This window comes from Archocentrus centrarchus, chromosome 24 (genome assembly GCF_007364275.1).
Source record: "Archocentrus centrarchus isolate MPI-CPG fArcCen1 chromosome 24, fArcCen1, whole genome shotgun sequence".
Lineage (NCBI taxonomy): Eukaryota > Metazoa > Chordata > Actinopteri > Cichliformes > Cichlidae > Archocentrus > Archocentrus centrarchus.
This window is the reverse complement of record NC_044369.1, coordinates 8,028,788-8,049,040: the sequence shown is the minus strand read 5'-3', so window position 1 is coordinate 8,049,040 and position 20,253 is coordinate 8,028,788. Positions and strand designations below refer to the sequence as shown.

The 20,253-nt window shown below is 39.0% G+C and overlaps 1 protein-coding gene across 1 annotated transcript; it reads right to left on the bottom strand.

Moving 5' to 3' along the window:
- Nucleotides 1–339: 339 nt before the first annotated feature.
- On the bottom strand, nt 340–20,052 carry rab10 (RAB10, member RAS oncogene family). The gene is made up of 6 exons (XM_030720895.1): nt 19,342–20,052; nt 12,061–12,121; nt 8,838–8,976; nt 4,619–4,708; nt 3,650–3,751; nt 340–693 (listed from the first exon to the last, which is right to left on the bottom strand). The coding sequence occupies exons 1-6, from the start codon at nt 19,466–19,468 to the stop codon at nt 607–609; spliced, it is 606 nt and encodes a 201-aa protein (XP_030576755.1). The 5' UTR covers nt 19,469–20,052; the 3' UTR covers nt 340–606.
- Nucleotides 20,053–20,253: the final 201 nt, after the last annotated feature.

The following is a 20,253-nucleotide window of genomic DNA, read 5'->3' as shown; positions in this document are numbered from 1 at the left end:
ATAAGGCACAGGACAAAATAAACCCCCACATACAAAAGGAGCTAGCCACGCCTCTGTCACTTGGTAACAAATTGCAAATGACCAAATTCGGTTAGACAACAGAAACCTGACTAAGTGTACAAAATGTTAATCCTACTTTTTTTATTTTCTGTTTTTTTAACTTTGACTTCCTCTGACTGAAGGTGAGTGCTGTGGGTGGGTGGGGTTAAAGGGGAAAGGTGTGAGGGTGTCCAACCAGGTGAGCCCGTGCAAAGGAAATATTAAAAAATATGAGCTTGTCTTTTCCACACTTTTTTTTTTTTCTTAATAAACTTTAAAACAAATGACAAGAAACGTGACTGGATTTCTCTTTTTATCAGAAATAAAAATGATCATCAGATGCAGAGTGGAGGAGCATGGTTGGATGCAGAAGGGGGAACGAAGGGATTAGACGTGTGAAGTGGTTTACTGTTTTTATTCTGATAAAGAGACAGTGTCAGTGTGCAAGAAAACTCATGAGACAGGTTAGAGGGCGAGTTAGAGTTAGCAGTTTTAGAGAGAGAAATTGTGTGTGTCTGAGTGTGTGTGTGTTTGTGTGCATTAGTGTGACTGAAACAGAGGAGTTGTTCAACTGCAGCACTTGCTCTTCCAGCCTGTGACTCCTCCTCCGCTGCTGATGTCGACGTTTTCACTGTTGGGCTCTTTTACAGGTGTCTGTCATGGGGGAAAAAAAAAAAACACAAACAAAATAAACCTTATTAAATCTGCACAAGGAAAAAAATGTGAACCAGCGACTCTGGTTTGTGTCCTGCATAGCTCCCTGCTAAGGCTGACATCATCACCATTTCCTGGTTCAGCTGCTCCTTTAGTTTCCAAAAATCAAACAAAGACCGAAGCATAAAATTATCAGTGTGTCTGTTCTCCCAGGTGTTTCAATAAAATTTAACATCCAGGCACCTTTTGGAGGGTTAGTTAGGTGTGCTGAAGCCTGTAGTATGAAGCAGGGTTTCTTCCTATCTAGGTAACTTGAGGGTTAACCCTGAGTTTTCTGTACTACAAAGGTGGATGACTTCTTACCGGGGTAAATTGGCATGGTGTTACTTATGCTGCGAGCCTAACCTGCTCCGGGGTAGTAGGTTAGGCTTCATATTAGAGATAAACAGGTATGAAATCAATGCCTCCAGTAAACAGTGTCACCATTCTTGAAAGAATGGTCTAAAACCTTTTAATCAAGTCCAATGTCTTTGTCTTTTCCTAATGAATGTCAGTATTGACTGAATGCAAACTTTTAAGGCCTTTACACACTGGATATGTTGTGAAAAACAAAACAAACAAAAAAAAAAACGGGGAATTCCGAATCTTTTGGATGCAAACCTGTCATGTAACCTATATACACACACACACACCAGACGCGCTGCATTTTTTGCGACTAATTTATCCTCATAAAAACGCACTGTGAGAAAAGGAAAAAAAAATGCAGTCAACATCAAGTGATGATGTGATAAGGTCCTCATGTTTCTTAAAGAGAAGGATGATACAGAGATTCTGGGTTCATCCAACTCTCATGACTCTCCCTGCAGCAGCAAGGAGAATTTCATGGTTTGATCCAGGAATTGAAGCTGCATCACAGCTGCTTTCATACATATTTCAGGATGTCAGTGGGGCAGTTTTCACTCTTGTTGGCATACTTGGGACCACATCTGAGGAGGCAGAGAAATAATTTCAGTGGCTCGATTGCACCGGAGCAGCATTTAGCTGTGCGTCTGAGGAAAAACTATTTTACTGTTCCCACAGCACTGCATATTCAGTATATCAGTGAGCGTTTTAAGCTATGAATTCTGGTTTTATATTTAGTCTTTACTCTCAGACTGTTAAACAGCACAGAGGCTGCAATGGAGAGAATTAAAAAAAAAAAAAATTGTCTTTTAAAATTTAATATAATGAAATGATGCATCGGATTTACCCGTCTTAATGATTTGCATTTTTGTTGGCTCGCTTTCCTGGCTTCAAATAGGTGAAACTTTAATGCAGCAGCTTTTTTCCAGTCTTACTAACCAAAGCACTTACAGCACACACTTATTAGTCTACAGTGCTTTCGTTCTCAAACACACTGCTGTGTTACTTTCGGTCTGTATTGTGCGTTTAATCTCCTCATATTTTTCCTGCTGTGTAGCGTCATCTTCCTGTGTAAAAATCAGCTGCCAGTACACTTATCCATAATTTTGTTCTGTCAGAAGCTGCCAACACCACTTCTTTCACGTGAACATGCATGGGCAACCCCGGGTTAACCTAATGAGCTGATAACCAGCTTCATGTGACCACTTATTACTGATGCTAGGGTGAGTGAATCCAGGTAATGGAAAGCTACCCTGGGTATGTTGAACTCACTTCATAGTACAGAGCTGTGTTAGACTAATATAAACATAAATATAGCACTGGGAAGATGAAGGTTAAATTGTTCTCATTTAAAGTTCATGTTGAGGGTCTCCAAAGAACAGACAAAGCCATCATATGGCAGGAAGAAGACACCAAAAACAGGCCAAAGTTCAGCCAAGAGAACATCTGAGATGATCCATCCACAACACAAAGTTAGTCATTAATATGGTGCTGAATGGTGTAAATTAAGTTTAACACCATCTTAGCTAGCCTGAGAGTGATTATTTTCTGAAGCCTGAAACAGCTGGGCTTTGTTTCCCAGACACAGATTATGACTAATCCTGGACAAAAAATATAAAAAAAAAAAAAAAAACTTTTCATATGAAGAATTCACTGAATTTCTCTTTCAGTCCTGGATTATGCTTAATCTATAAAGTGGGGAAACTAGATGTTGGTGTCCAGGACACTGTGGAACGACAGCTGAATAGTTTTAGAGGCTCAGAGAAGAGAAAGACAAAGCACTGCAGCACATTAAAAAGATGAGAGCCTCATCCAACACAGAAGACACTTGGACCCAGAAATGGTATCAATATTCCATCAATCAATGAGTGGATTTAATGACAAATCTTTCCTGTCCATTTTATTTGACTCTATAATATATCTGCAGTATATACACAAGATAGACATAGGCACCATAATGTCACCATCTTTGCATCCTGAAACCGGACCTAAAGCATGAGAGGTAAACGTGACACTGCACAACCAAATGGTAGCTCTATTGCAATTACAAGTACAGCATACAGAGCTTTAATCCCTTTTCTTGACTATAATGAGGGCCACAATTTAAATATCACATTGTATTCACTAAGAATTTAAACTAATGGTTCAGCCCATAAATCCACCAGAAACTGTTTAGTGAGGTCACAGAGAAGGTGAGCTGAGCTTTGTACACAGGAGTCGCCCTCTTGTGGCCAAAGTACTTATTTCAGGAGTTATGATTATTGTAGTCATGTAGGATGATTATGCAGGGTATGCGCTCATTTTTAACCAATGAGTGTGCTCTGTCCTGTTCACCCCTTGCTTGTCATAGATGGGTTCAAACCACCAAGATGGTGAAGGCAAAAATGCTCAAGTTTCATAACTGGGTGACGTCTCGATTGCGCCGTCCATCTTTTATACCCACTGATGCAGAGACTATACAGAATGCTTACGGTACAAAAATTACTTGTGCTGGTGCTAAAAAAAAACAAAAAAAAAACACATAACTGAACAAAATTACAGAACGAGCACACACCTTTTTGAGGATGTCTTCTGCTAACGTGAGGAAAGCCTTCTCGATGTTGATGTTGGCCTTAGCGCTTGTCTCAAAAAACCTAATGCCGTGCTCCCTCGCAATCTGTGGAGAAGAAAGCAAACCCAGTTAGAAAGTGTGCATGTGGTCCAGTCCAAAAATAAAGCTGCTGATCTCCTGCGCAGAACAGAGATCAAGTATCACTCACACACACACACACCACGGTCTGCAGGCAGGTGTGTGTACTGATGTTGTCACTACGAGTTTGCTCTGATACTTTAAACCAAATCTGTTAAATGCCCTGCAGTCCCACACAGGTGTTTCCACTCGTTCTGGCCGATTAGACCTCTATTCAGGATGAACTTGGGCTGAACTCTGAACAGTAAATCCAGAAACTGAACTCTAAATCAACTCCATATCCATCCGCCAAACTATCAGACGTCCAGTATCCCTCACAGAGGAAAAAATGGAGGTATAATTTTGGTCGTTTATGCCTTCCTCAGCTGTTATAGTTAGAACCCCCCCAATTCGTTTTATTTTATTTTTCCTTTCCAGATCAGTTTAGTTTGTTAGCTTCCAGAGTGTTCATTTCAATTTAGTTTGTCTAAAAATGCTAAGTGTAGCTTTTATTTTGCATACAAACAGCAGCTTACTGCACACACTATACAGAAGTACTGATTTTTGGGGACTTTTGAGCTGCACTTCCACAAACAAAGCTGTTCTAGCAGATAATTTCAAATGCTTTATTCATGCTTCCTGGTTTTAACAAATACTGTGTTTACTGGTGAATCAGCAGACAATGCACTCGCGGAAATGTGAGACTGCCCTAAATCAGTTGCAAGTGACAGCAGATGACTTGATGAGTGGCTGCAAACTGAACATGTAAGGCTACAGCAACAAATCACCCAATCTGTGTGCAGGACCTTGATAACAAACGACCTCTTATAGCTGCACAGGACTGCACCATCTCACCTGCTCTCCCTTGGCTTTTGGTACGACCCTCTTGTCCTCCATGTCACACTTGTTGCCTAGCAGCATTCTCTCAACGTCCTCATTTGCATGCTGAAAAAATACCAAACACATAAATAAGATTAGATCAATCTGTCAAATGAAGCAAGTTTACCATCAAGTCAAGCTGACCAACAAGCTGACCAACCAAGCCAATGAATTAGCCAGAATAGGTTTCTTTTCTAAATAAATCAATAACATAAGTTTCCAATTACCACTACTGGGTAGAACAGGTGGCAAAATTAGTTATTTTCTAGAATAAGATGCATTTCAAAATTATGGCAAAAGGCTCTAAATGTTCAACATACTCAGAAAATACAATATATAAAGGGGTCACTAATAACACTTTTGAAGTGTGAGATTTTATTAGAAGTCTATAAGCTTTTACAGACAGAGCAAAGGAGAGCTTTTGGTTAACAGGAAATGCATCACATTTCCTCTCCCTGACCAAACTCAAAGCTCTAACAGCAAGGGTGAGAAAAATGGCAAGTGACACAGTCTCTAATCCATTTTGCTTAATTTGCAACACCTACATCATGATCAGCTCATATTATAATAATGCCAGGAGTTATTGCACCAGAAGATAATGCAGACAGCTAATGCAAGATATCTAATATCCAAACTGTCACATTAAGCTATCTGGTCTAATCTGATCTGGAATGAATCCAGAGGATTACTCGTGTAATACAATAATCACTATTGAGATAACGTGAGACAGAAGCAGAAATTGTAAGGCACAGACCGAACAAAAAAAAAAAAGAGGCAGAATGCACAGAGGCACAGCAGCAGGACAAACTGACCATATGTTGCAGCTTTTCTGATAATCACTTAACTTTGCAACAGTTTGTGACATCTGTCTCCAACTAACTACCTGGGCGTGGGGGTGGGGGGTGGGGTCTTTAAGACTCGAACCATGTTTGGGTGGATTGGTTCGTGTCAAAGTAACAGCCACATGGAAACCTAAGTTTCCAAGCAGAACACTGAAATCTATTCACATGTCAGTGATTTTAACAGAGTACGTTAGGTCTCATCTTTGGGGCTTTATCCATTCTGATAAAACACAGATGCACAAAGTCCAGTTTCTGGTCTTAGAAGAATGCTGTTTATACTGACAAAACACAGAGCACTGCAATTTCAAAAATAAACAAGTGAAACTTAAACAAAATAAATTCAAATATTTTAACATCACTGTGAAACTTTTTAAAAAGGAGCTGTATTAAAGTTGCACACACCTGGTCAGGTTTTTCTTGGTTATCATTATAATAACAGAACATTTTACTGTAATAATAATCATTTTCTTCACAAAATTTTTAAACAGATGCATCATTATGTACAGCTACTTTCAGTACTGTTTATTCAGAGACTCTTTCCAGCTGATCTAAGTTCAATGGTTACTTCCTCCAAGCCATCAAGATGTCTGTTAGACCCCATTCCTACAAAACTGCTTAAAGAAATCCTGCCAATAATTAATGCTTTGATCTTAAATATGATCAGTCTATCTTTATTAATGGACCAAGTACCACAGGCCTTTAAGGTGTAGTAATTAAACCGTTACTTAAAAAGCCATCCCTTGACCCAGCTGTCTTAGCTAATTATAGGCCAATCACCAACCCTCCTTATCTCAAAAACATTCTTGAAAGAGTAGTTGTAAAACAGCTAACTGATCATCTGCAGAGGAACAGTTTATTTGAAGAGTTTCAGTCAGGTTTCAGAATTCATCACAGTACAGAAACAGCATTAGTGAAGGTTACAGATGATCTTCTCATGGCCTTTGACAGCACTCATTTCTGTGCTTGTCCCTCTAGGCCTCAGCGCAGCATTCGATACTATACATGCTTCCCTTAGGCAGTATTATTAGAAAGCATAGCATACATTTTCATTCCTATGCAGATGATACCCAGCTTTATCCATCCATGAAGCCAGATGACACATCAAAAAAGGCCTGGATGACCTCTAGTTTCCTGCTTCTACATTCAGATAAAACTGAAGTTAGTGCACCTGACCCTACAAAGCTTAGATACATTGTGTCTAACCAGATACTTACTCTGGAAGACATTAACTTGGCCTCCAGTAACACACTGAGGAATCTTGGGGTCATTTTTAACCAGGATATGTCCTTGACTGCACATAGTAAACACATATGTAGGACTGCTTTCTTGCAGTTGCACAATATCTCTAAAATTAGAAGCATTTGTCTCAGAGTTATACTGAAAAGTCAATTCACACATTTATTACTTCTAGGTTGGACTGCTGTAATTCTTCATCATCATCATCAGGTTGTCCTAAAAGCTTCTTGAAAAGCCTTCAGCTGATCCAAAGTGCTGCAGCAAGAGTACTGACAGGGACTAGAAAGAGAGAGCTGATTTTCTCCCATAGAGCACATTTCTTCTCTTCATTGGTTCCCTGTTAAATCCAACACTGAATTTAAAACCTTCTTCTCACATACAAGGCCTTGAATAATCAGGCCCCACCTTACCTCAAAGACCTCATAGTACCATATCACTCCAATAGAGCACTTCACTCTCAGACTGCAGGCTTAGTTGTGGTTCTTAGGGTATTTAAAAATAGAACGGGAAGCAGAGCCTTCAGCTTTCAGGCCCCTCTTCTGTGGCACCAGCTCCCAGTCTGGATTTGGGAGACAGACACCCTCTCTATTTTAAAGATTAGGCTTAAAACTTTCCTTTTTGATAAAGCTTATAGTTAGGGCTGGATCAGGTGACCCTGAACCATCCCTTAGTTATACTACCACAGGCCTAGGCTGCTGGTCCCATGATGCATGATGAGTGTTTAAATTTCACTCATGTCTTTTCAGTCTATGTGTTTATACTCCACACTGCATTTAATCATTAGTTATCATTAATCTCTGGCTCTCTACCACAGCATGTCTTTTGTCCTGTCTCCCTCCCCTTGCCCCAACCAGTATTTACCTCACAATATAAAGTGCATTGAGGTGACTGATATGATTTGGTCATGACAGCCTACTTGGTGCTTTCACAAAGTGTGCGAATGTCACTGGAAATGAGGGGTAAGCTAGCAATTTTCCACAAAAAGAATGCAAACAGAAATGGCAGCTGAAGTGATGTATAATACTGACTGACTGCTCCATTTTAAATACACCAATAGCATTCATTTCTCTTTTCACTTTGTTGTGCTTACAGTTGTACAGCACTGAGCAAAACCCACGGGCTGGAAGAGCACTGTGAGCTCACACTGTTCAGCCTCACAGATATGCAGTGATCATCGCGGAAGACTCAAAATATATATATATCCATCTTCTTACGCTTATCCGGTGCCAGGTCATGGAGGCAGCAGCTTAAGCAGAGAAACCCAGACCTTCCTCTCCCCAGCCACCTCCTCCAGTTTATCTGGGGGAACACTATATATTCCCAGGCCAGCAGAGAGATATAGTCTCTCTGGGCCTGCCCCAGGCCTCCTCCTGGTATGACATGCCCAGAACACCTCACCCAAGAGGCGCCCAGGAGCCATCCTAGACAGATGCCCAAACCACCTCAACTGGCTCTTTTCAATGTAGAGGAATAGTGGCTCTGCTTTAAGCCCCTCTTGGATGGCTACACTCCTCCCCCTCTCTCTAAGGGAGAGGCCAGCCACCCTTTGGAGGAAGTTCATTTCCACTGCTTGTATACGGACATGAACCACTACACCAACCCAGCACAAAACAACACTCTATAATCTGACCGTTAACCAAGGACAGCATAAAAGATGGACACAGCTTTCGGACCTTAAAAAAAAAAATAAAAATTTGCTGAAATCTGCTTTCTTCCTGACCAACAGGTAGCAAGTCCCATGGTTGCAAAAGGACTTGCATAGAAGTCTACAGGAAGAACAGCCCTCAGCTCCTCTTCTCTGTGACTTCACTAACGTCACATCTGGTTTCAAAACACCAAGATGGTGCTGGCAATGCTCAGCTTGAGGCTTCATAACAGGACTTCACAAACCAGTGGGTGAAGTCACAGCAGCGCCATCCATCTTTTATACCGTCTGTGCTCTTAACAAGACATTACAGGGCCATCAGCTGTCTCACCCTGAGTATATTCACTGTTACTCAACTCTCCTAATGTAAAACAGGCCGAAACAAGTAAACCTGCCTTTGTCGTGTCTGGAGTTCTGTTTCTGCTGATATTCAGGAGTTTGGTTAGACTTTGTGCTGGTGTTTTTGCCTCACCTCATCAATGTTGCGCAGCCATTTGCTGATGTTTTCGAAGCTCTTGGCGTTGGTGATGTCATAGACCAGCATGATGCCCATGGCTCCTCTGTAGTAAGAGGTGGTGATGGTGTGGAACCGTTCCTGCCCTGCTGTGTCCCTGCACAGAGCAGATGTTTTTATTTGCAATTTTTTTCCTTGGGTTTAGTGCAGCCCAAATAAATGGATAAGTAACCAATATCTTCACTTTAGCACAACTTAAGCTGGCTCTGGTGTTTAGGTTTTGCTTATTCTTTGTTTTATTATTTTTATTTGGTCTTATCAGCTTGTCATCTGTGAAGGAATTTGAACTGCACTGACCTGCATGAAAGGTGCTATACAAATAAAGTTTGATCAATTAACTTAATTTTCTTCATAAAATGTGATTTCTCACCTTTATCAGCTACAGATGCTTTGTTCGATATATATTTAAAAACATGATAGTATTTTAAAAACCTTTAAAAAGTTCAAGTGTGAGAAAGAAGCAGCATTTCATCCAGTAAACCATCTGAAACAGCTATATTTCATCTTCTATAGCAAGCAATAATGTAAATTTCATTGTTTTACTTGTTTATGTTTCTGCAGAGTTTAAAGAGTGCAGGAGAGTATTTTAACAGAAATACATGTATACTACTTGGCTCATAATCCCAGTACAGTCAAACAATTTTAATATTTGAAGTGTAAAGAGATTAAAGCTAATTATTTCTTTATTATATAGCATAAAAATAAATTAGTGCCACTTATTTATCTCAATCTTTTGAATGCAAACACTTCATTATTTGTGCCCATTGCAAACATCACAAGGAATTCCAGACACGTGACCTGCTTTTGTGATGCTATTCTTTTTGTCACCATTAGAGGCTGACATAAATCATAAAATATTTAGTTAATGCGCACTTCAGATTCTGAGCAGGAATCTGTGAGGCTCAGAAGAGCAATATTATTCTATTTTAATTCTGCTTTAAAACCCTGCAAATCCGAAGAAGACAGGTTGACCTAGGTAAACAGGTTCAAATGCACCACAGGTTCCCTCACACATATGCACTAGTATCAGCCTCAGCAATGACTTCTTCCTTTGTATGGAAGCTCTGCCAACATCCATCTATCCCCACTGACACAGGGAAAGAAAGGAACCCAGGAGCACCAGTCTCACTAAAAGCAAATATAAACTACACTTAAGGAGGTTGTTAAACTAGAGATGAGAGCTAATCAAGACAATGTGCTTGGACAGGATGAGGGGAAACTCTGATCTGAACAGAGACTGAAATGTATGTGATCTGGTGTTAAATCATATCAAAGTCATAGCTGTGGGCAAACAAAAATTTATACATGAGCAAGTCATTAAAGTCTTGCAAGATATCTTTCATAACCTCATATTCATTCATCTCCATGTGTTTACGACCACATACCAAAAACTAAGTAGATACATTTTAACATGAAGACACATGCTCGTATTTCAAATATGTCCTAACACTTTCTTTGGACAGAGACTTTGTTCTCAGGAAATTAAAATATATCCTGACAATGCATAAAAAAAATTTAAAGTTTTCAACCACAGTTTAAAAATCGAAGGTGCAATAATTCATTCAACAGTAATTAGGTTCTTCATTAACTGTTTGCCCACTATTGCTGATCCCCCATTTAGTGCTATATTTATTGTTTTATTGCTTTAGATTTTTACTATCAACGCTTCAAGTCATTTTATTTTACTTTTTTCCATTTAATTGAGCTCTTTTTATTAAACTTGCAGTGACAACACAAATATCTCACTATTTTTTCTTTTTAGCTGTACATTATCTTAATTATTTAAGCTTTTTTTTAAAAGGCTGTTTTTAATGTTCTGGCTGTTATAACTTATATACTGACAATCTACAGCAATAAATATAGTATATAGTAGTCTTAATAAAAGCACCGATTACAATTTCCCAAGAGTCTGAGCTGACGTGTCACTAAAAATAAGTTATTTTTTTGTCCATTGTGTTTGTTTTCTAAAGTAACAGTGGGTGTGGATGTACAAGTGTCTGTCTCCGAGATAACATGAAAAGATTACCCTTGAATGGACTGTATCCAGACAGTGTATCTATTACAGCTTCCGCACTGACCTAAAAGCTTCTGATCAACAATTGTGTCTCCTTGTATTGTGCTAAAACACATTTGTATCTTTAGTCATCATATTCCTCCTACTTCAAGTTATGCATTAAGAAGCTCTGATCAATTTCTTTTTAATATCCCTTTTGTATGAAAGGAAGTTTTTTTTAAAAATGTGTCCATAGCTCTCACTATGAAAAGTTACCTCTAAATATTGGCTCTGTGTCATCTTGCATATTCAAATGTGTTTTCCGATTGTCATCTCAAACCAAATTGCTTATGTTTTCAATAAGTCTGTCATTTTATCCTGCTTATTGCATTTTATTTCTTCGTGAACTGCTATTTCCAAATGTTCAGACAGCTGCAGCCGGGACATCCAAACATTTTAGTCACTACTCTGCTCATAACACGACCTCAAAATAACACCTTTCCTTTGTGTTTTCATGAATTTATTTTTGATCATTTTTCATTTGTTGAACATGATTTGCCAACAACTTTACTTTCTAAATTAAGCTCTTTCCCACTAATAATAAAATGAACTTGGGATTTTTTTTTTTTTTTGGGGGGGGGGGGGGGGGGGGGTTAATTCCCATGGAAATTTTAAACAAAATCCAAGTCAAAAAATTAATAGAAAAGTTAATTTGATTTTGGAACCAATCTCAAATGATTTAGTCCTATAGAATCTTCTAAGAATTAAATGAAATACAAAACAATACTGTTATACTATGGACAATCTACGTTTTTCTTCGAATTCATCTGGCTTATTTCTCCAATATGACAATTTAGACACCGTTTGTACATTATATCAAATCTCACAATTTGGGTGGTTGTTTTTTTTTCTTCTTTTTTTTTGCGGGGGGGGGGGGCTGTTTCGGACAATGATAACCATGCAGCAGGCCTAACGAACTGATGACCATTTCCTGTTCCAGCATATTTCAGTACTTCAGGGAGGTATGTCAAACAGATGTTTCATTACAACATAAGGAGGCACAAACTGAAGAGGCTACACTGGAACATGATTCTCACAACCTTGGTGTTTTTCAGCCCTGCACACTTCTGCATAACACTGGTATACAAACAAACAACAACAAAAATCCACATCTTATGACTGACTCACCAGATCTGTAGTTTGATCTTCTTTCCTTGTAATTCAACAGTTTTGATCTTGAAGTCTATTCCTGCAAAACAAAAACAAGCATGTCAGCTTAAACAATATCCATCACTTGTAAAACATAAGGCACCATGAATAAAAAGAGATTTATGGATAAATGGCTCCAGAACTGATGCAAACAAAGAAAGTGAGGCTCAGAAACATAAATCAACAACAGTGAATGAGCAACAGCTACAAAAAGACATTTAAAGAGGGAGAAACAGGAAATGAGTGACAAGTGTTGCCACCATAGAAACAATAGCATTATCTCTTCCTGATTCTGCAGTGTCATGCCCAAGCTGTGAGCCTATCAGCAGCTGGGCAACAACGGGTACACACAAACTGGGTTACTGAGGTCAGAAATATACTTGTTTTCAGACAGCTGTGAGTAGATTTTTTTAATAACAATTTTAACAGTGTATACATAGTTTGCACCTTGTTTGCTACTAATAAGGTTGAAAAATAAAACACACTAAACCAGATGATCCTGTGTCGCCCATCAAGTTAACCTCCTTTTAAAATGTGTTTTGTTTTTCATTTTAAGTGTATTTGAAATTCAGGAATTTTTTTTTTTAATGGTTAGTAAAAACTACAGATGGTCATGATTTCAGTGATAATTAGTCTTTAAATTCTTGTTAAAAACAATTGCGTGGTCTATGCAGGGTTCCTCCTCAAAGGAAAGTCACCAGGGTTGCTGTAAAAATGTTTTTAAACAGTTTGTTATAGGGGGTTTTGTTTACTCTAGCATTAAAATACATTTTGTATTTTGAAACGGTGAGAAATAACAGGAAAATTATTAGAAATTTCTGATAGGTAAGGTAACACAGGCTCATCTCATTGCTTCAACCATATGGGGAATAACAGTGTAGTCAGACTTCAGATGTCCATTTTGAGCCAGGAAAAACCTGGTTCAAAATGTTTTAATGTCTTAACACATTTTCACCTTTTGGCTACAACTACTAGCACCTCTCTGGCATTCACCATTAAAACAAAAACAGAAGATGGATACACTGCTACCAGGAATCCATAGTTAGTTTGCTTTGATAATGAAATTTACATCATTCAGTCCCAGCCGGACCCTCGTATACTCTCAGGCACTACTCTCACACATTAACTGTAAAGCCCAGGTGGTCTGAAATAAGACTTTAACCCCTTCCCCCAAAACGAGTATTTTAGGTGTTTTGTAATATCTGATGTTTAAGCACAAAGTTGTTTTTTCCTTTTTGGTTGGAGACTGGACAGGGAGGGCAGGCTCTGTGGTGGGGCAGCATGCAATCTTTCCAATGTGGATGCTTTCAAGATTTACAAATAACTGTCAAGCAGTGGAAAGTTACTAAGGCTTATTTTCATTTACAATGGTCTTTGAATTTTATTATTTTGGATATAAGGATATAGAGCTGAAGTTAAAGGTAGAGGGGTTACTTATTAAACAGGGACCCAACTGCAGTCATGTTTTTCTTTCTCATAGTTTAACCTATTTATGTCCTTTTCAATCTGTACTGTAGCTGTTAAACACTTCACCTGTGCAGGATTTCTTGCATTTCAAGACTGTAAAGAACTAAATAACCTAACTGTTAGGCTTTGACTCATGCCAGTAGTTTCTTTCTGCAAAAGCTAGAAAACACAAAGTGCAGAAGAAGATGATTCAATTATCAGTTTCCCACCTGAAAGTAAAGCACCCTGCATTATGATCCTCTTATAATGTAAATATGAAGGCTGAGTGATTCATCATTTTCATTTTTAGCCAACAAGTTGTGTTTTCCTGTCGGTTCTGCTCTTTTTCAGAAGTTGTGGTTGGTTAAAAAGTCCAAGAAACAGCTGTGCTCTAGGTGGGGCAGGCCCATAGAATAATGAGGGAACTGGCTGCCAAAGTGTGAGTCACAAAATATTATGCACACCCCAGGGAGAGAAAGATTCAGTTCAACAGCAAGATAGAAGAGGATTTAACGCTGGTAAAAGAGGGCGAGTTTTCTAAACAACAAAAGTTAAGCTCTTGAAATCAGGCTCAGCTGGGATGACGTGAAAAGTGTGTGTTACTAGTGAGGAGCGTAAACACTGAGTGGTTCACTTTTTCACTCTGAGGTGGGCTGGCAAGTTATCAAGAAACTGTGCATTGTGGAATCACGGATCATTTATCCAATCAGTGGAAAAACAGGCATACCTATTCAGAAAAGAATGAAAGTTTACATGAGATCTAACTGTTGAACTGGATATACATGGTTTATGGTTGGCTTTCTTCTTAATACCAGAGGAACCATTCCTTCCACAAGTATGAAAGCCACTTTAAGAATCTGCCAGTTTCCGTGCAAAATCCATTATATGCAAAAAGATTTTTACTCACTTAATATGTGTAACATGTAAGATGGAAGGGCTGAGAGAGGGATTGGAAGTGAGAATTGAGTGATGGATGAGAGAGGGGGTTTTCCAGTGAGTATTTTGAGAAGCAGCTGTGAATCTGTGTCGCCAAAGGTATGAGTTCTGTGTCAGAGGAAGAACGCACTCCTGTTTTCACGTCCTGCTTCTGACGTTGGGAGTTTTTGTTTCTTTCAGCCTTTTAGTTTACGTGTTTATTTTTTTTTTTTAAATTAATGAGTTTGATCTGGCTCCTTCAATGGAGGCTTTCCTAAAAGGGAGAAGTTTTAAGGCTTCTCTGGCATATTGTTTATAAAATTATTCTGGAAAAGCTTCTGTCAAGCTTATCTCACAGCCTGTAAATATTATCTCAAATCAAAAGCCATTTTATCTACTGCTTAATGTAGAGACAAGGTTAGAAAATAAAGCAAGGCTTATCTGCTAGGCCTTACTTCAGCTACTTCAAGTCATGGACCCGGACCCTTCCACTCTGTGTGCTGTTGGTACCTCTTAGAGTATTTTTTTATTGACTAAAATTATGACTCACTGTATGTTAAAAGCCATCCAAGAAGCTACGGAAGGTTTGGTGAATGACATTTTAGTATTTAGCCAATCTGTTTCTTTGCACTCATCAGCTGATATCTGGATTTGTGTGTTACAGTATGGTTTAGGCATACAACTTGCAGCTGAAAACTTAGCATGCCATCATCCTTTAAACAAAATAAGGTAACTTTTGCCTCCAAAAGAACATCACTGCAGCACTGAAGCTTTAAAATGCAAAGTCCAAAACCAGTGGGGACATCCTGGTGGCTTCATCAAACCAAAGTTTTTACCAGTGTCTTGTAGGATGTAACCCTGTGGATGTAATGTTAAGTTGTTTTCCACCAACCATTAAAACAACAAAAATGGGAGAACACACTTCTGACATCCACAGACGGAACCAGTAAAATACATGTGGTGTCTCTAAAAGAAAATCTTCATGTTTTTTGTTCCCAAAACCTTTTGGCAGCCTGTGCATATAGGGATGCACATCACTTAGCTAGAGGTGTGACAATTCTGAAACAGACTAAAATCATAATACCAACATCCACAGTTTCAATACTGTGGTTCCATCTACCTGTACCATGATAGCCATTTGAAGCTGGTAAAGCATACTAGTCCAGTTGCTGTCCAGAAGCTGTAGAGATTGTTCTGGTAATGAGTGAACTGCAAATACATCAGAATAATGGAGTCTAATTTTTATTTATGATCAAGTGATTAGGCCTGTTGTTCATTTATTCCTAAGAAAACCTGAGGCACCAACAAGTGTGTGTGGGATTGGGATATAGAGTCGTCCCTTGCTATATCACACTTCACTTATCGTGGCTTCACTGTATCGCAGATTTTAAAAAATTATATATAGCGAAAACTCCGCAATACAGAATTTTATATATATATATATAAAATTCTGTATTGCGGAGTTTTCGCTATATCGTGGGATTTTGCTGTATATAGGTAATTATTTAACTCCCCTTAACTCATCACTCAGACTAAGAGATCAGTTATGCCTATTACTTTAGCAGAAATAGAAGTTACAGCTGAGGGCGAAGGTACTGCACCATCTGATGAAGCACCTGATGAAGTCATGGTACAAGAAGAGCTGTAATGCTCTTCTTGGCTGTGCAGTACTGTACATTCATCTCATCGTCATCGCCATCAGTACTGCACAGCTACATAATTCGTCATCTTCATCATTTAAGTTGTAGTAAGAGAGTGGGAAAGGTTTTCAGAATTGTGGGAAGGGTTTATAAAGCCTTAAAATATATATAAATAATAGGGGCGCTGGACTGGCTCAGAGGTTGAGCAGGAGACCACATACAGATCCGCTACTTTGCGGATTTTCACCTATCGCGGGGGTCTCTGGAACGTAACCCCCAAGATAGGTGAGGGATCATTGTATATATTTATAAATGCAACTACATAGATATAAAATACAACATATTTATCCTTTACAACTGTAATGTGTCACTGTAAATAAGATATTCAATCTCAATGGGTTATCCCGATTAAATCAAAGGTATCTACTGTAGACATCTTTAAACTGTCTTAGTATTGTTTTAGCTTTTTGTTCCATTTCGCCTGCAACTTTGTTTGAACCTTTTTTACCGCATCTGAGTTTCTAACCTTAATATAAAAAATAAAGAAATTTGGTCAGTACTGGATACTGACCAGTACTTGTTTAATCTTTACATACATGATATTAGTATATTTTAATCATACAATGTGCCAGAACATCAGCAAGTGTACTGATTGAATTATTATTAAAGTATAATTTTACAATTTTACTTAGATAACCGTGTCAGCAGCTACACATCCAGATTAAGTAACTGGAGAAAGATAACATATTCTACATACATTTTTTTTTTTTTACAGCTTATCACTCTGCGTGCAGCTTTGTTTTGAATACAGAGGTAGTACAAAGACAAGACGAGACAGAAGCTTGCAAGTACGTGGACTACGTTGCAGTTTTAAAGGGGACAGCTCTACAAAAATTTTTTAAAAAACTAGAAAAAAGAATGCACTGAGATCATTTCAGTTTTGTGATTTCTAATGTACCAAGCTGGTATTTCTTCACTAGATTCAAGATGATAGCTTATAACAAACCCCAGAGTCATCACTTCCTAAACTAAACTGACCACAGCGAGTGTTGTCAACAGTTTCTGTTCAAGAACTTGTGCTGGAGCCCAATCATACTTTAAATACCTTCACAACAAACACAGTTTGTTCCCATGTAATGACACAAAGAGGTTAAAGCTCCAGCAACATTTGTAGTATACAGAACAACTTTCATTTGACTGATGTGTTTTGACTTGTGACGTTCATGAGGGGCAACACGTTCTGACATTACGCTCTTCTCCATGCACCTTGGGACTAGGTGAACTCATGCCAGAAACCTCTATCCTGTTTTTATAAACTAGATAGAAATTGGGTATGTTGGGGATTTTCCTGCCTCAAAATGGACGTTTAAGGGGGTAACTACATCTGTATACACTTAAGGTAATGGGTCTATTTATATTACTGTTATTTCTGGCTATTTAATAAAAAAAAAAAAAGTGTATTGTATGCTTGACTAAATGACACCCCACATAATTAATCTATTAAGTATTTTCATTTCAATCTTGATCAAATCAATTTTCAATCTATATAATGGTGTCACATTTTTTTCTTATAGGAAAAACCCTTTTTTATCATGTTTACAGTGTGAATACCCCTAGCACCATTTTAACATGTCATCCTCAGCTGCTTCACATTGAGGAGGGTAGACAGTATATAAAATATATTTTTTATAAAAGCAAATAAAGCATGTGCAATTGCTTTAAACACCTAAAGGTGCTGACTTACTACCTATCTTACCAGAAAAAGCACCATGCTAGGAGCAAAGGTCACTGCTGAGTGCTGAGAAACTTGTTAGTCTGGACTGCTTTTCCCCGCCGGCATCCAACCAACACCACACATCTCTTCCATGAAGTGACACAGATCTGGTCACAGATCTGGTGGCTTTGACTCAAATAAAGCACGTAGGCCTAAATCTTGTTCTAATTTTACTGCATGCTGAGAAACAACATGGGGTGTAATAAAATACTCCTGCAAGTCAAATCAAAACCACAACTATATCAAAAACAATAAAACTAGGACATGTGACATGAAGCTTTACAACAGAGTGACAGGTCAGAGCTATACCTGAACCAATCAAATCTAGCCTTGATGCCAGTAATAATGCATTTGCCCTTTACAACTGTGTTCTTTGGGGCATATAGTAAGAAAGAGCGGGGCTTCAAATGAAAGCTCAGTCCAGGAATCAGGTAAATAACACCAGCACATTGAGGCAGATCTTATATTACAATATTACTCATCACTAATCTTAAGCAACAGGAGTAAACGGAGCTTTCACTTGAGCCACGCAGGGAGTTGACATAGTTTGACACTTGACTCATGTGAGCGTGATGTTTGACGCATGCGTGAAGAGGACGGAGAAGGGGGGAAAAAGGCTGATGATGCCATCATAATGAATTGTTTATGGTTCTCACTTGAGCAAAGTAAATAAGTATATTTACTCAAGTACTTGGAATACAAACTGGGGGCACTTATACTTTCGAAGAGAAAATGCACTTTTCAGTTACTTTACTAGAGTTAAATTTACTACATTCAGATTTTACATCTAGAAAGTGATGTTCTTACATGATATGATCAATTTCTCCACATGAAAAGATCCTAGCAGCTTAAACAGCTTCACCTCCATCTGGTGTAGATTAAGGGGAGTAATAATCTAAATAATCAGTCCTTTAACTTGTGCTAATCAAGTAAAATTTGCTTTTGTAAAACAAGCATTTCTATATTGCTGCAAATTCAAAACATCCAGACATTTGTTGCATTTAAGGACCAAGCAATAACCCCATATAGGTTGATACCGAGAAGTAAACACCTGTCACTTAGATTTTTTTTTTCTCTAGTGCAGCACGGCCCTGTGGTGCTACTAGCCTTGCTAGCTTATTAGCCACTGGGTCAAGTGAAATGACAGCAATTCTGGCAACTAAACGGGCTGTGCTTGTTGCTGCCCACCTAAACCAAATTATTAATAAAGATAGCGTTTTGCTATTAAAGTCGCAGTCATTTGAAAAAAATAATAAAAAGGTGTGACTGAGGGTTTAGCAAGAGCTCATAAAGGCTGCACAACTAGCATTCCAGCTAACCTGTACAGGCCCTGGAGAGCTGATGCATGCTGATAGCACCCTAGCCACCAACAAACGCGTCCAGCTGCAGAGTAGAGCCAGGCGAGCCTCACAGCTGTCACACTACCTCCGGCGGATGCAGGAGGGTCAACAAAATCACCTGTAACACCCGTGGTCTTCTTCTTACCTATGGTGGAGATAAAGGTTGTGTTGAAGGCGTCGTCAGAGAAGCGGAACAGCACACAGGTCTTCCCCACGCCCGAGTCGCCGATCAGAAGCAGCTTGAACAGCAAGTCGTACGTCTTCTTCGCCATTGAAGAACCAGTTTGTGTTCACCCCGACAGATACAAAAACCGATACCCTACAGTACGCCTGTGTGAAGTCTAAAGCCAGCTCCTTGGCCACCCTGACCAACAACTGTCCTCTTGACTGTTAACAGTTAACAAACTGTGGATTTGTTGATTAGCTCTGGCAAGCTAGTTGGCTAAACACCACCCAAAATAATGTGCCCGTAGAATCGTCCAAGAAGTTCTAGATTCCCAAACCCGACTGTGGTTCCCCCCCTTACAACATGAGAGCAAAAATAGGATCTCCTCCTGTGTGATTCCTCTTTTCCACTCTTTCTTTTCTCCCACACAGTCGGGACAAAATGGCTCCTCTCTCTCACTCTACCCCGACTCACTCTTTCTTCAAACTAACGGCGAGCTAATTCAAATTCTCGGCACACCCCGTCATTCCAGAGCCCTGGCACAAGCTCGACCGAGAAGAAGCTGAGAAAAATCACGACATGAAAGTGCGTCAAATTTGCTGTCTGTTCCAAGTAATTTCGCTTTTTTTTTTTTTTTTTTTTTTCCTGGAGAGATTAGAACCGAAATACAGACGACCGCCGTCGCCTTCGAATGGGAGCCACCGCGGCGACACCCTAGACCTTTTGGCACGCCTTCTCCCGCCCTTTCTGTCAAAATTCACGCCTCTGATTGGTCCTTTCAACTGCCGCTCTTTCAAGCGCCTTAATCTGAATGGCTAGTCTTGCAAACATTGTAGAGGTAAAAGGGGGCGTGTCTTATCGTGACAGAAAGGGCAAATGTTACTGTATAAC

Bases quoted from the DNA above. Each gene is read 5' to 3' on its own strand.
- rab10 (XM_030720895.1), bottom strand. From the start codon at position 19,468: ATGGCGAAGAAGACGTACGACTTGCTGTTCAAGCTGCTTCTGATCGGC. The intron at 4,709-8,837 runs GTGAGGCAAAAA...GTATTTTTTCAG, and splicing joins GGCTGCGCAACATTGATGAG to CATGCAAATGAGGACGTTGA. The intron at 3,752-4,618 runs GTGAGATGGTGC...TCTTCTCCACAG, and splicing joins CAAAAGCCAAGGGAGAGCAG to ATTGCGAGGGAGCACGGCAT.